The 13,089-nt window shown below is 39.0% G+C and overlaps 2 protein-coding genes across 2 annotated transcripts; both read left to right on the top strand.

Moving 5' to 3' along the window:
• Positions 1 to 299: 299 nt before the first annotated feature.
• On the top strand, positions 300 to 3,706 carry ptcd2 (pentatricopeptide repeat domain 2). Its single transcript, XM_085166474.1, has 10 exons — positions 300 to 444; positions 821 to 913; positions 995 to 1,124; positions 1,214 to 1,331; positions 1,435 to 1,513; positions 1,601 to 1,692; positions 1,790 to 1,903; positions 2,012 to 2,086; positions 2,174 to 2,287; positions 2,582 to 3,706. The coding sequence occupies exons 1-10, from the start codon at positions 315 to 317 to the stop codon at positions 2,801 to 2,803; spliced, it is 1,167 nt and encodes a 388-aa protein (XP_085022600.1). The 5' UTR covers positions 300 to 314; the 3' UTR covers positions 2,804 to 3,706.
• Positions 3,707 to 3,814: 108 nt separating this feature from the next.
• Positions 3,815 to 11,585, top strand: cacfd1 (calcium channel flower domain containing 1). Its single transcript, XM_085166475.1, has 5 exons — positions 3,815 to 4,658; positions 6,923 to 6,995; positions 7,551 to 7,676; positions 7,828 to 7,935; positions 8,334 to 11,585. Exons 1-5 carry the CDS (start codon positions 4,550 to 4,552, stop codon positions 8,422 to 8,424), a joined length of 507 nt encoding a protein of 168 aa, XP_085022601.1. The 5' UTR covers positions 3,815 to 4,549; the 3' UTR covers positions 8,425 to 11,585.
• Positions 11,586 to 13,089: the final 1,504 nt, after the last annotated feature.

The following is a 13,089-nucleotide window of genomic DNA, read 5'->3' on the forward strand; positions in this document are numbered from 1 at the left end:
CAAATAATATAGTTAAAGCTTCGTTTCAAATGACGATCACATCATTTCTGATGTATAATGAAACATCTGTCTCCTTCGACCTGCTTAAAAAACGGAGCCAGGTCATTAAGCGGTGCCATTTTGGATCATACCAACTGGAAATTGCACATGACGGAATTAAAAATAATAACTAATTATATTGTTCAGATTATATAAAATATTGACATTTTTAGGTGTTTTATTTTGATATGGCTTAATTTGCAGGGCTGAAATTGTGTTTTTATTTAAAACCTTGCTTTATTATTACTAATAACATCCCCTTTGATTTCATTGCCATGGTACAGCCTGTGGGAGATATGGCGCTGGGCAGACTTGGTAAATGTTGTCGGTCGTTATTATATGAGCCCTCTAAAGGAGTTTTTTACGGTGTTTTACAGCTAGGCTGGATTGAAGGCTGCATAGGAGGTAAGACAAACAAAAGTCGCCAACAAATGTTGTCACCCTTTAAAAGGTAGTATGAAAACTGCGTGGTTTGCATAGCGGGGGAGCTAGCACCCTGTAAAGCAAGCACACGTGAATTAAAACAAGGTACAGCTGCTAATGGGGGTACTGAACGTGAAATAAAGCCCACTAGAGTTTGGACTTTAAAGCTTAACTGTTGCCACTGTTGTTCTCTTTGGCTATGTGAGTATTGTGCAAGCTATTCTATGCAAGGCTACCTTATCACAGGGACTCGTAAGAGCTTTCTTCTCGTATAGTTATTATTATCTTTGCCCATATATGATTGCCATGTGTTGGTAACTGATTATGGATTCATCCACGCATTTTAACCACCCTGCAGCAAAAAGGCATTTGTTGTCGGAAGATGTTATCAAGCTACAAGACTTCCAGCAAAGAAAGCTGGCAGTGGCTCACCATGTCAATGGATCGGAAGGTAAAGTAGTTATTCTTGCCACTGGCCCAGCTCTGCAAAATGTCGTATAAAACTTACTTATGTGTAAACCTCACGCTACAGGGAATTATATTAACCTATTCAGTCAGAAGCTGCAAAGGAATGAGCTGATATTGCGGGATGATTTGAAGCTTCTCCTTCACCTGTGCCAGTCAGCAGATGACATGCAAATAGCCAGAGATGCCATCTATAGGTAAGTGCAGCATTCATACAGGGATATTTATAAAAAAAAAAACAACCCAGCCAAATCTCACTTACCCATTGCTGGCTTGTTCTCATAAGGTATCACACAGAAAACCGTAACTTGTTGTATGGAGACTTCAAATTTGGTCCTCTCTTCATGAGACTGTGCTATGAGTTGGGTCTGGAGAGCATGGCTTTTGCTACAATAACAGACAAGGTATACTGGGTAACATCCAAATTTAAGTTAAACAACAATAACTAGAATGGGCATATACTTTAGTGTTTGACTAATAACATTTTATTTTCTCCTGTCTGAACAGATTATGAAAGGATTTTTCCACGACACCACATCCTTTAATATAGCTATAGACATGTTGTTCATGAAAGGCTCCTTTGAAAGTAAGTAACAGATTAACTCTCCTGTGTTTTTTGTTTGTTTGTTTTTCTCCCACAGAGTATAATAATGCAAACTTTTAACAATTGCAGATGCTTTGGAGGTTCTAAGAACCATGAGGAGCCAAGGCATACCATTCAACAAAGACACTCTCACGTTAGCAGCTGGTACCTGCTATAAGCTGGTAATGTTTCAGATATTTTACTCTTTTATTTTCATTCAACATTACAACCTTATTTATTCTTATATTTGGACTGATGCCCTGTTTTTGTGTTGGTCAGAATACGGCAGAGACCTACCGGATCTGCATCGCGCTCATAGAAGAGGAACAGACCAGAGGGCAGTTCATCCCGAGGCATACTTACTGTTTTGCTGTAGCACTAGCACTTCGAAGAGTGAGTTTTACATTATGTACCTCTTTTGCATGAAGTGAGATATAGCACATATTTAGAGCATCATTTGTTTTCTTTTCTTTTCTTTGTGTGTGTGTTTGTGTTTTCCAGGGTGACCTTGAAAAGGCTCAGTCATTATTTTCACAAATTATGAGCACCGACAGCAGATTATGCCAAAACTTTAAGGTAAAGGTGCAGCATGTAAAATGTAATGTGCATTACTTCTTGCATTACTTCTTCCTGTCATTCTATGTAATTTGTTTTGTACTTTAGGTCCTAATACTAACAATGTCTGGAGCATTGGAAGAGGCTATTTCTATCCTTTCTGCAGCCATGTTGCCAAAAAGTCCATCTTTTGTAAAAAAGCCAGAGTTTTCTCAGGAGGTGGTAAGTGAAACTACAGCTACTTAAAATTACTGCAGCTGCCAGGCGATTGGTTAGGGTTACATAATTGTTGTTAGTGTAAATGCTTATGTACAAGATGAGTGGTGTATTTAAAGTTTTACTTTTTTTTTTTTCCTGTTTTAAACATTGGAAAATCTAGTCCAAAGGAATTTTGATGTATCCTTGTGCTGTTATTATTAATCCATGCTACTCTGAGGAAATGTTACTCAGATTGTTCTCTCAAGCTTGAATGAACAATCATCTGCTCAAGAGTTGACTTGGTGTCATCCGTTTCAGGTGGATTTGCTACGTTTGCGGAGTCAAGGCAGGCCGCATATAATAAAAGTGGAGCAGGTAGTGACTCAGCTTGAAAGAGAGGGTCAGGTGACTCAGCAGACGCTCGATGACATGCTGTGCCGCACGCCCACAGGAAAGAGGAAACCAGCACCAATAGGACTGGAGAGGAGAACTAGCCGGAGAACTCTAAAGCCTCTACAGTCCACTTTACTGTCAGAGTGAGGCTAGAGTTGGCCATTTAAACACTCTGACATTTCCCAGATTTTACTTTGATGTTATAAACGCACTCATATGATATTTAAGGGCCCTGAACAGCAGCCTATTAAAACATGCTTGTCCCCGCCAGTGCAGATACAACAGTCCATAGCATTGCACCTAAAGAAGCAAAATGGCCAAGAGGAAAGTTTATTTTTCTACTCCATCAGCATCATTGACAGAGTCTATGCGATCTTCAATAAAGAACACTTTAATATTTTATGTTAAATGTGTTTAAAATAAATTCACAGTACCTGTGCATACTCTTAGACTAATGAATTATTATGTGAAGGGACAAAGCAACACTTTTGTGAAAAGGTAGGTTGCCATCTTTAATGCTGAGTCATTTGACAGTCTTGTGTCATATGCATTAACTATCGTTAGCTACCAAGAAATCAGAAACGGGGACAGGTTTATTTGTAAGGCTCGTTTGGAGGTCATACGTGGGTTTTCTGTTTGTTGGGGGAGAAGTGTGTTATGTGTATGAATGAGTGATCAAAGACAGATTTATTAAAAAGCTAAAGTTTTGGGGGGTGTTTCTGGAATCAAATGATTTTGCTTTCTCATACTTTCTAAAGAGGACACTGGCGATTGTAAAGAGCAAACACTGGATATGTTGTGAGTTTTCCCCGTAGTCGACACTAGATATTTCCCACATCTTTAGTGTGGCTTAAAGGTTTAGTGTGTCTTGGATTTCTATATGGATGGGGAGAAAAGTGGGCCAGACCCGTGAGTCTAAAGACATTTAATTACACATTTAAAAATCCCTGAGATATCTTATGAGAAAAAGAAATTCAATTGTAACTGTACAACTCAGTGTTTCTACATGGCCTGTACTATGAAGAATAAAAGAAATGTGTTACAGAAACATTTGTTTTTAAAGAAAAATTCTATTTAGTAGATACTGAAAAAGAAATTGAGATTTCTGTAATTTAAACATGTAATATAGTTGGGAGAGGTCTTAAATGGTACTAACCAGCCACAATTCTGTGGCTACTCTTGAGTGTACACTCCCAGCACCTAATGTGACAACTTAAAAATAACATTACTTTAGTAGAAAATTATTACAATGCCAACAGATGGATGTGAAATGCTAGTATTTCTACTGTAACAGCATAAATTAAGTACAAATGCCAACCAAACCCGCCCGTAGGAATTTGCCCGGATGTAAACAAACCGTGACGTACATCGGAACCTTCCCATAATGCACTGCTTACGTCTATTTAACACGTAAAGAGGCGAAAGACTGAGCTGCTAAATTAACCTGAACACACCGGATGGACAGTTTGGAAACAGCAGAAAGAGAGCGTGTTTGTTTTTTTTATGTGACTGATTTTGAAGTTGAAGTTATATGAGGCGGTGCGGCGACATCCTCGCCTAGCGGCCGCTGGTGGCGGTGCTTTTTAGCGTTAGCTTGCCGGTTCGCTGGGACTGTCTTGAGCCGTGTGTAGAGGCTCCTCGTAACATCGGGCAGCTGACCCCAACTGGAGCAGACAAAGGAAAGAAAATAATTTATTTTAAAGAAGACGTATAAACTGAAAAAGATATCAAACTATTCGAAGGGACTGCGAGGTCGGAATAATAAGATGGTTAGGAATTAGTTTGCTGGGTAGTGTTACATTAATTTATAGATTCATATTTGGGTGTTTGGTGGTCTGACATTTGTAAATACTGGCTTTGGTTAGCTTTAGCAAGCGTAGCTAGAAAAACATAATGAGCACCGAAGAGACGGCAGCGCCTACAAAATCCACTCCGGATGATGATGGAATGACATGGTGGTACAGATGGCTCTGCAAAATAGCTGGGGTTTTGGGAGGAATATGTAAGTAGTTGTCAAAGTCTTATGTCACTCCTCGAGTAAATAACGTTACGTCCACAGAAACCCAAATCCTGCCATGACCACACGCTTAGCTTTAGTTAATACCACAGACTGTGCACTATGACCACTGCTGCTGCTGTGTGCCAGGTCACGACATTTACTTATTTTGTGTGACAGCTATGTGATTAATCTTTACGCTGTAATTGATACTGTTATGTGGCCTACTCAGTATGCAGATGAGGGGCAGCTGCAGAGTGACATGGCATTTTTTATAACGTAACATCTGTTTTAGATTGTGAATATGCCGCAATTTAACTGCACAGCCACTAAACAAAAGCTTTGTCACTGCTTTGTCCCCCTCGCTGCAGCAGCAGCCACTCCTGGGCACCGTCTGTTTGTTTGTTTTTTCATGCCACAGCAGCTTGTTCTGCCAAAACGAACCGCGGTGTACACGCACATGCTCAGGTATTCCTCTCAGGAGTTTCATGTGAGGCTTTTTATTTATTTATTTAAATATAACTGCTGTCTCTGCAGTTTTTGCAGTATCCCTGATCCACCCTTCCTCTCCCTGTATCCATCTCTCCTTCACGGTGACACCAGAGTCACCGTGGCCGTATCACATTAACAGCTGCATATTCAGTGGCTTCTGTATTATTAAGGAAGCTGGATTGTCTGAGTGCAGTGGATGAGTTTCAGCATGAAGCTGCTCTGTGGTGTTATTTGGTTTAGTTACCACAGTGGTGAAAACTGCAAGACTTGAACACTTTCTCAACTCCATCCTAAAAATACAACTCTGTGTAGACATAGATTGGAGTTCTGCACTCAAGGATTTTTACGATTTAGTGCAAGGTTTTTTACATTTAAAAAATTTGAACTTTTTCATTTTTTATTTTTATTTTTTTATTTATTTTTGATTGTTTGATGCCTTACAGCAAATTCTGTAAATTCTAATAAAATATACATTAACTTTCAGGATATTTCTTCTTTTTTTAATTATCTAAAACAAAATTTTTACAGCTTTAGCATTTTTATTTATAACATTAACTACTGGCAAATAACCTTTTGCACTTCCTTTTTGTTGTTGTTGTTTTGCAGATTTTGCAGAGCTTAGAGTCCTGTCCTCAATACTGCTTAATACTTAATACAGTATTTAATATAAGATTTAGGAGCAGTGAGATTTTTTCAGATATATCTTCTTTTTTTTAAAAAAAAAATAGCTGTGGACTTCACATATGAAGTATTGTAATTTCAGTGTAGTGGATACGTATAAGCGCACACACAGCAGACTGAAGATATAATAAGAGCCAACCCCAAAACTTTACCTGTTCTATTCCACATGGATATCGTGTATATAGATAGCACTTTTTGTGTTTACAGTTGACTTCATTACATTAGTGTGAATCAAACTGGCAGTAATTTACACCATTAGTTCATTTTCTGTGTTAATTGCTTTATTTCACACACATCCATGATATGTGAGATGCCAAGTTGGATACATTAGAGCCTGCCAGAAATCCTTACATGTAGGAAGTAGACATGGCTTTTTTACACAGCTTTTGAACTCACCATTTTCTACTGAGCTTTTGGTCTGTCTCATTTTCTGCTGTACACATATTTTTATTTTTTTTTACATACAATAGTGGACCTTCTGCTTCTTAGCAGTGGAAAATTGTCCTCACACTGAGTAGATGTTGTCTATCATAATCACTGTGGAGAAATGCTGCGAGTGAAAGGATTAAAAGGTTTCAAACAAATGCTAGCCAAAAAGAGGAACGCGGCCTCAGTTATGATGCAGTTATTATTAAAACACTCTGAAACAAATTCTCTTGTACATGAAAAAGGCAGCCTGCTTTGATTTTTGACCTGATTTCTGTCAAATTTATTCTGTGTAGTTAATCTTTGGCCCAGGCCTTGTTTCATAATCGCCTTTTCATCGAGATAGGCGTGCTGTATTTGAACAGTTTATTTGATTTTCGTTTATTTGTGTCAGAACAAACACAGAGCACAGTTGTAGCGATGATGAGACCTCTTTCATTCTGTGTTTGTCATCCTTTTGCATTCGTATGTTCCATATTTTCCACGTCACTAAGCAGCTTACACATGACAACTTTCCCACACAACTTTCGACACTGAAGTGGCTGAACTGTATTAACAGCTTCAGCCGGATGTATGGGACGGATTATTTTCTCTATCACGCAATGATCTGCTTCTGTGGTGTCATAATAACAGCCCTTTGCTTTGTGTTTTGTCCTGTCCGAATCATGCAGCCTGTGCCATCTCAGGAGTGTGGAACTGTGTCACTGTGAACCCTCTAAACATTGCTGCTGGAGTGTGGATGGTGTAAGTCCCTTTACTGTCGCACTTTTGTAATATTCACGTGCCACACAGCTAGATAGTTTAAAGGACAGTTTAGAGGTGAAAATGCAGTAAACATTATACCAAATGACCTCTTTTTAGGCAACACTGTGTTGGTGATGTAGCGCATTCAAAGACAACCAGAAAGTTGCCTTTTCTGGTCCAGTTTGTGTAAAGTAATGATTAAAGACACCACATGAAGAGCCTTTCAGCGAACTATACATTGATATTGAGCAGAAGTCTCATATAGCCACCTAACCACACCTACTCCTCTAACAAAGGAGGTATAAAGAGTAAATTGGAGCATCTTGCGCCAAAGTGCCTTAACAATTCTTGATTTTAGGTAGGATTTTTAAGTTATAAGCAGGTTAATGGGTAACTGTATCTCCAATCTGGCTAGCTGGCTCACTGTGAGAACTTTGTTGTTGTTTCCATGACAGCACAATACGTCTTTTCCAACTAGCTGCTGCTTTTAGTAAAAGGGAAGGGCAAAGAATGATTTCCTTGCCGTGCTTACGTATCCTCTCCTTGCTTCTCAAGGTTGAACGCCTTTGTGTTGTTCCTCTGTGAAGTCCCGTTTTGTTGTCAGTTCATTGAGTTTGCTAATGCGGTCGCAGCTCGTGCAGACAAACTCAAACCCTGGCAGAAGGCCTTCTTCTATTGTGGGTGAGGATGATTTATGCCACTGGAGACAGAAATGAACTATATGGGGGAAAAATAAAAAACATTTGGATCTTGGGTTTTCTGATAGTTGTGCACATCGCATATAATCTGGAAAATGTACTTAATCAGATTCAATGACTTTGCCTGTTCTCAGGATGGCTGTGTTTCCTGTATTCTTGAGTTTCTCCTTTACAACCTTGTTTGGGAACGCCATCGCCTTTGCTACAGGAGTGCTGTACGGCCTCGCTTCTTTAGGCAAAAAGTAAGAAATACGATATAATGCATCTGAAATATCTATACAGTACAGACTGTGCAATAACGTGTTTTTTGATATCTCACCCACATTATATCTCATTGAAACAGGCTCTCACATTAAACATTAAACGTGTCATTATAACAAGTTAACATGTTTTTAATCTCAAGTTTAAATGCGCTAACAGTTCTAATGTGATTTATGTGGTTTCTTTTGTTGTTGTTTATTCACGTAAAGTAACTTTTCACTTTTCAAGGTGAGCTGTCCATTAACCTTGCAGTTAACAGTGTCATCTATTCCTGTCATTCTTTCTTTCTTTTTTTCCTCCCCACACTTCCCTGAACGTAACATTTTATTATTACCATCACTCTCCTGCACCCCTGTCTTTCCTTTCCCTCCTCTTCCAGGGGAGATGCAGTGACTTACGCCAGACTGCAGCATCAGAAACAGGGGGATGAAGAGAGGATGACAGGAACGACAAACGGGGCTCCAGAGTGAGGCCTTTTCACCAGCTGTTGTTTCTTTTCCTCCTCCTCTGTTCTACACTTGGAATTTTTCTCCTGTCTTCTATCCATCCTACCTCTTTCTCCACACCCCTTTCTTTACTTAAATGTTACATTCTTGTTGCGCTCACCCGCAAAACAGATTCAGCCTGTTATTTGGTACTTGCCCTATAAACGGGATTCATGATTGTGACCTGATCACTTATATTTAAAACTTAGTTTTTATGTTTTGTTGTGTTTTGCTGGTTTCAGTCATACAGCCTTTATTTTTCTCTCTTTCTTTTTTAAACTGACATTGTTGTCGCCCATAAAGCCTTTCAGGAAATCTGATCAGAAATTAATGTGATTGTAAATTGTACATATTTGACTTCAGGTTATTCACTTTGACTTTAAGGCTGCAGTTCAGAGTTGTGTGTCAGAGGAATTCACCCCTTTGCATTCTTTGTGTGTGAGTGTGCCTCCCTGCTGTGGCACCGTGTCTCAATGCAATTTAACAACCGTGTGGCCAGAGTGGGTATACTTTTGTTTTGGGCACAGCGTGGTACACAGTGTCAGCAGTACAACACATCAGCGGGTTAAAAACAACAGCAACAAAAAAGTTATTACACTTTAATAATGCACAATGTCCCGAGGTAAAGAACCGCGTGTATCAGGAGCAGGAATTGTAGCAAACAGAGCTGCCCTCGCAGAGCTGGGAGAGTGGAATTATTGCCTGGAAGAACGTGACTCTTTTCTCAGCTGTCCTCAGATCAGATTCGTCACATTTTGGGATTCTCTTCAGCCGCAGGAGGCTACGTTTGCAGCTGCGAGGCACGATGTGCATCACACATGTGTCAGATCACACTTCAGTAATACTCAGAATCAGTTGGGGAGGGAAGCCTTCTCAAGTTGCGGATGAGCCACAGCTCATCTAGAGAGACACAGGTTTATTTTCTGTATCCTCTGAAGGCTGAGACCTGATCTACTAGAGAACTTTGAGCTATGTTTACTTGCGCGTTGCACTGGCACAAACTGGGTTTGGCGTTAAAAACAAAAAATAACACGGTCAGTATTCACAATGACACTGCAGCGACAAGATTGCGTTTAAGTGGTGCAAACTTTTGCGACTGGCTCTGTTGCGTATGTATTTCTGGAAGTTTACTTTCTCAACGCACAAAATACAAGGAGGAGAATATTTAAATCACATGATACACAGTTTACTGCTACCTGCGGCAATATTTAACGCAGAAAAAACACTAACCACGCTTATAAATACTATCTGAGGATTGCACTCATGCGCTAATTTGCCTCACTTAGTAAGTCTGGACGATAAAAAGCGATTGCAGGAATAAGCGCTGTCACTCCAGAATGTATTATTGTATTTGAGAATGTTAAGGACTGTATCGTCTTCTGACGATAATTAACATTCCTCTTTGGTTTGACTGAGTTAACGACATATGATTTGCGTGTAATATTTTTGTATGTGGCTGTGTTTTGATTTCATGACCTTTTATCAACAACCTAGAAATTTCTAGACCAGGAATGTGAAAGTGATTTTATGTCATGGACCACATGTGACTTGTTTTTATCTTAAGTGGGCCGGACCTGAAACTCCCTGTTCTGTCAGTGTAAAGACATTTTACTACACATTTAAAAATCCCTCAGATGCAAAAAAGTGCAGATTTTTCTACATGATCAAAAAATGTTGCTGTAGTACATGAACGAAACGCATGAGCACAAATAAATGTGTAAAATTACAGAACAAAATGTTCTGGTAGCTCTGCTGTAACTACGAAACTGAAGGATTGTGCTGATTCTAATGTGGACTCATTGTAGAAAAAAAATTCTGCATTTAATAGTGAAAAAAATGATCTTTTCTGTGATTTAATAGTTTATCTATTACTTAATTACTTTAGGGTAGTATGGATGGCAATCGGGGAGGTCCTTATGTGTATAAAAAAGCTCTAATGCTCATGAAAACACAGTTAAAAGTCCAATATCAAAGCCATTCTGTGGGCCAGATTGGAGTCTTTGCCGGACAGATTCTGGCCCCCGAGCCTTATGTGTGACACCCTCAGTCTAGGTACTTAATGTCTGTCAACCAAAACCTTTTATAAATCTCTGGCCAGTGATTTCAGTAGCATAGCTTCTGAGCACACACAGGTCTAAACTGCAGCTTGACGTCATATTTGAGGGATATTTTTAACATTGGAGAATGTATCTGGTGCATCCAAAGATAGAGACCTTTTATCTTTATTTTTGTTTTGTGCTTTTTATACATTAACTTTTCAGTTGGCTTAAGTTCAGTTGAGGTATTTGTGTAGCTTTCAGTTGAATGGCAAAACCTGCTTGTGCTGCTAACGGACAAGAGACCAGTCGCCAACTTGTGGCATGTAGATTTTGTGAAAGGTCATGAAACGAGGAGCAAAACTGTGCACTCATTTGGGAATCTTTGTGTAGCTGGGTTTTTTTTTTTCCTGCTTTAGAATCCGTTAATAAGTATCTGCTGATTTCTTTGTGTCTGACATACTGCTCTCTTATGCTCTACCAAAACCCATCCACAGTAATGAAGGGAAGTGTCTTGATTCAGGGAGTAATTGGTCTGTATCCCACACAGTCACCACAGCAATGGTTTCACTCAAATGAGGTATGCAGTGCTCACCAGTGTACCGTGTGTGTGGTTTGTTTTTGGGCCTTGCCATTGTTATTTTAGCAGTAATAAGGATGGAATAAGTGTTTACACATACCTCTTACAGCTGTTTCTACCTTAAGTCTTGACTGAGTGAATTATTCATACCATCACCATCAGCTCTCAGGTATCATAGTTAACAGTGCACAGCACACAAAACCAGCCTGTGCGTAGGTCCCAGTCGAAGCCTGACTCTACGATTTTACTGTATCACCCGAGTCAACGTGAAAAGCATTTTGTCATGCAATTAAAACGGACACAAAACAGCCTTCACACACATCCAATCCAGTGATATGCTAAAGTCTAACACTATAAAAGCACTCCACTGCTGTTTTAACACCGCTTTCTCTGTCCACGGCCATCCACAACAAAACGAATTGCTGCAGGTGTTGAGTGTATCTTGTGCTGTAAGGGATATGTGAATAATGTGTGTTGTGATGTGAATCCTGATCATGTTACAAATTAGTGAATAAACAAAATTGCTACTACTGCGTGGTGTTGTCTTCTTCTGTACCTTTTTGTATCACTCTCAGGTTTGTATTTCTTCTATCACGATGATCAGGTCAAAGTTTACATGTTTATATTAATGTCAGAGCCCATCTAACTTAGTAACTGCAGTTATGTTTTCTGTCATTTCAAATATTTCGTGTATAAGACATAATAAAAAACTGCTTTTTACCAAATCCTCTTATTAGATAAATACTGTACATGACATGCATTGACTTCCAGAAATCTTGTAGTTTGTTCAAATGCAGCTTTTTAGTTGTGTTGCCATGTTCTTTTTAAGAGAAGAGGCTTTCTCCTTCTTGTTTAGTTGCTTTCTACTTCTGCTGTCAAAGGTTTTCTCATATAACATCCTAACTAAAGAGTTGGAGATGTAGCTCTTTTGCAGAGTAATGCACATTTTGACCTTGGGGTCATTATCCACTCGTGGGAAGATTGGCAACTGTGTTGAATGCTTTTCCACTTGAATAATCTTTCTGACTGTAGAATGACACGCTACAAATTATTTCTAAATGACTGTATAACCCCACCCAGATTGACTGGCATCAACAAGATCTTTGCTGATGTCAACAAGCTGCCAAAACGTCTGTTTTTTTTAATGGAGATGCACACACCTCCTGAACTTCTCTATTAAAAGTGGGAGAAAGTAGTGAGGATGTGTTTAGTATTCACATGCTGCTTCTTAGTTTTGGTTTGGTTTCTGTTTAATAAATAGTGATGTGGTGTAATATATCATGTTTTTGTCATTCATCCAATTTTAAGACCTGCTAGGGGTCCTGGTTAGATTGATCATGTTTCCTCCCCTCATCCCAAACCAGGCTGCTTCTCCCTGAACTAGGTTCTGCTTGAAGTTTCTTCCTGTTAAAAGGGAGTTTTCCTTCCCACTGTCAACAAAGTACTTGCTCATAGGAGATCATATGATTGTTGGGGTTTTCTCTGTAGCGACTTTACCTGACAATGTAAAGCGCCTTGAGGCAACTGTTGTTGTGAATTAGCACTATATGAATAAAACTGAATTAAATTGAATTGAACTGCTGTTCTCATATGCAAAACCTTAGAACTGGAAGTGTTTATTTTAATTTATTGTGTTTTTTGCCATTAATGATTACTCTTGTTAAAAAGTTGTACACCTGGGAAAAGTAAATATGATATGTCACAGTCACGCGTGGTTCTTTTCAGTTCTTTTTCAAATGTTATTTCCATTTACTGCAGCTAGGTAGAACCTTTTTCCTCTTTAAATTATTCAGCTGTGGTTGAATCTGGGCAGAACATCCTGCTCCTTCTGAAAGCTTTAAAAGACAAAGCATCTCTCTGTCTGAAGTGTGGAGTTAGGCAAGAAGATGAATACTGATGAAAGACAAAATTTTATAAAAAGATTTCTGTTATACGCTGTTTTTTGGGGGGTGGGGGCAATTTTGTTAAGTGTTAGAATGTTTTGGGGCGCCTTTGATTGTGTTTTCTTAATAAAACAATTTCCCACTGACATTT

This window comes from Neolamprologus multifasciatus, chromosome 7 (assembly GCF_963576455.1).
Source record: "Neolamprologus multifasciatus chromosome 7, fNeoMul1.2, whole genome shotgun sequence".
Taxonomy (NCBI): Eukaryota; Metazoa; Chordata; class Actinopteri; order Cichliformes; family Cichlidae; genus Neolamprologus; species Neolamprologus multifasciatus.

Excerpts from the sequence above, each read along its gene's own strand:
- ptcd2 (XM_085166474.1), top strand. The coding sequence starts at position 315 with ATGGTACAGCCTGTGGGAGATATGGCGCTGGGCAGACTTGGTAAATGT. Across the intron at positions 1,514-1,600 it reads CATGAAAGGCTCCTTTGAAA|ATGCTTTGGAGGTTCTAAGA; the intron begins GTAAGTAACAGA and ends TAACAATTGCAG. Across the intron at positions 1,904-2,011 it reads TAGCACTAGCACTTCGAAGA|GGTGACCTTGAAAAGGCTCA; the intron begins GTGAGTTTTACA and ends TGTGTTTTCCAG.
- cacfd1 (XM_085166475.1), top strand. The coding sequence starts at position 4,550 with ATGAGCACCGAAGAGACGGCAGCGCCTACAAAATCCACTCCGGATGAT. Across the intron at positions 6,996-7,550 it reads GCTGCTGGAGTGTGGATGGT|GTTGAACGCCTTTGTGTTGT; the intron begins GTAAGTCCCTTT and ends TTGCTTCTCAAG. Across the intron at positions 7,936-8,333 it reads CTCGCTTCTTTAGGCAAAAA|GGGAGATGCAGTGACTTACG; the intron begins GTAAGAAATACG and ends CTCCTCTTCCAG.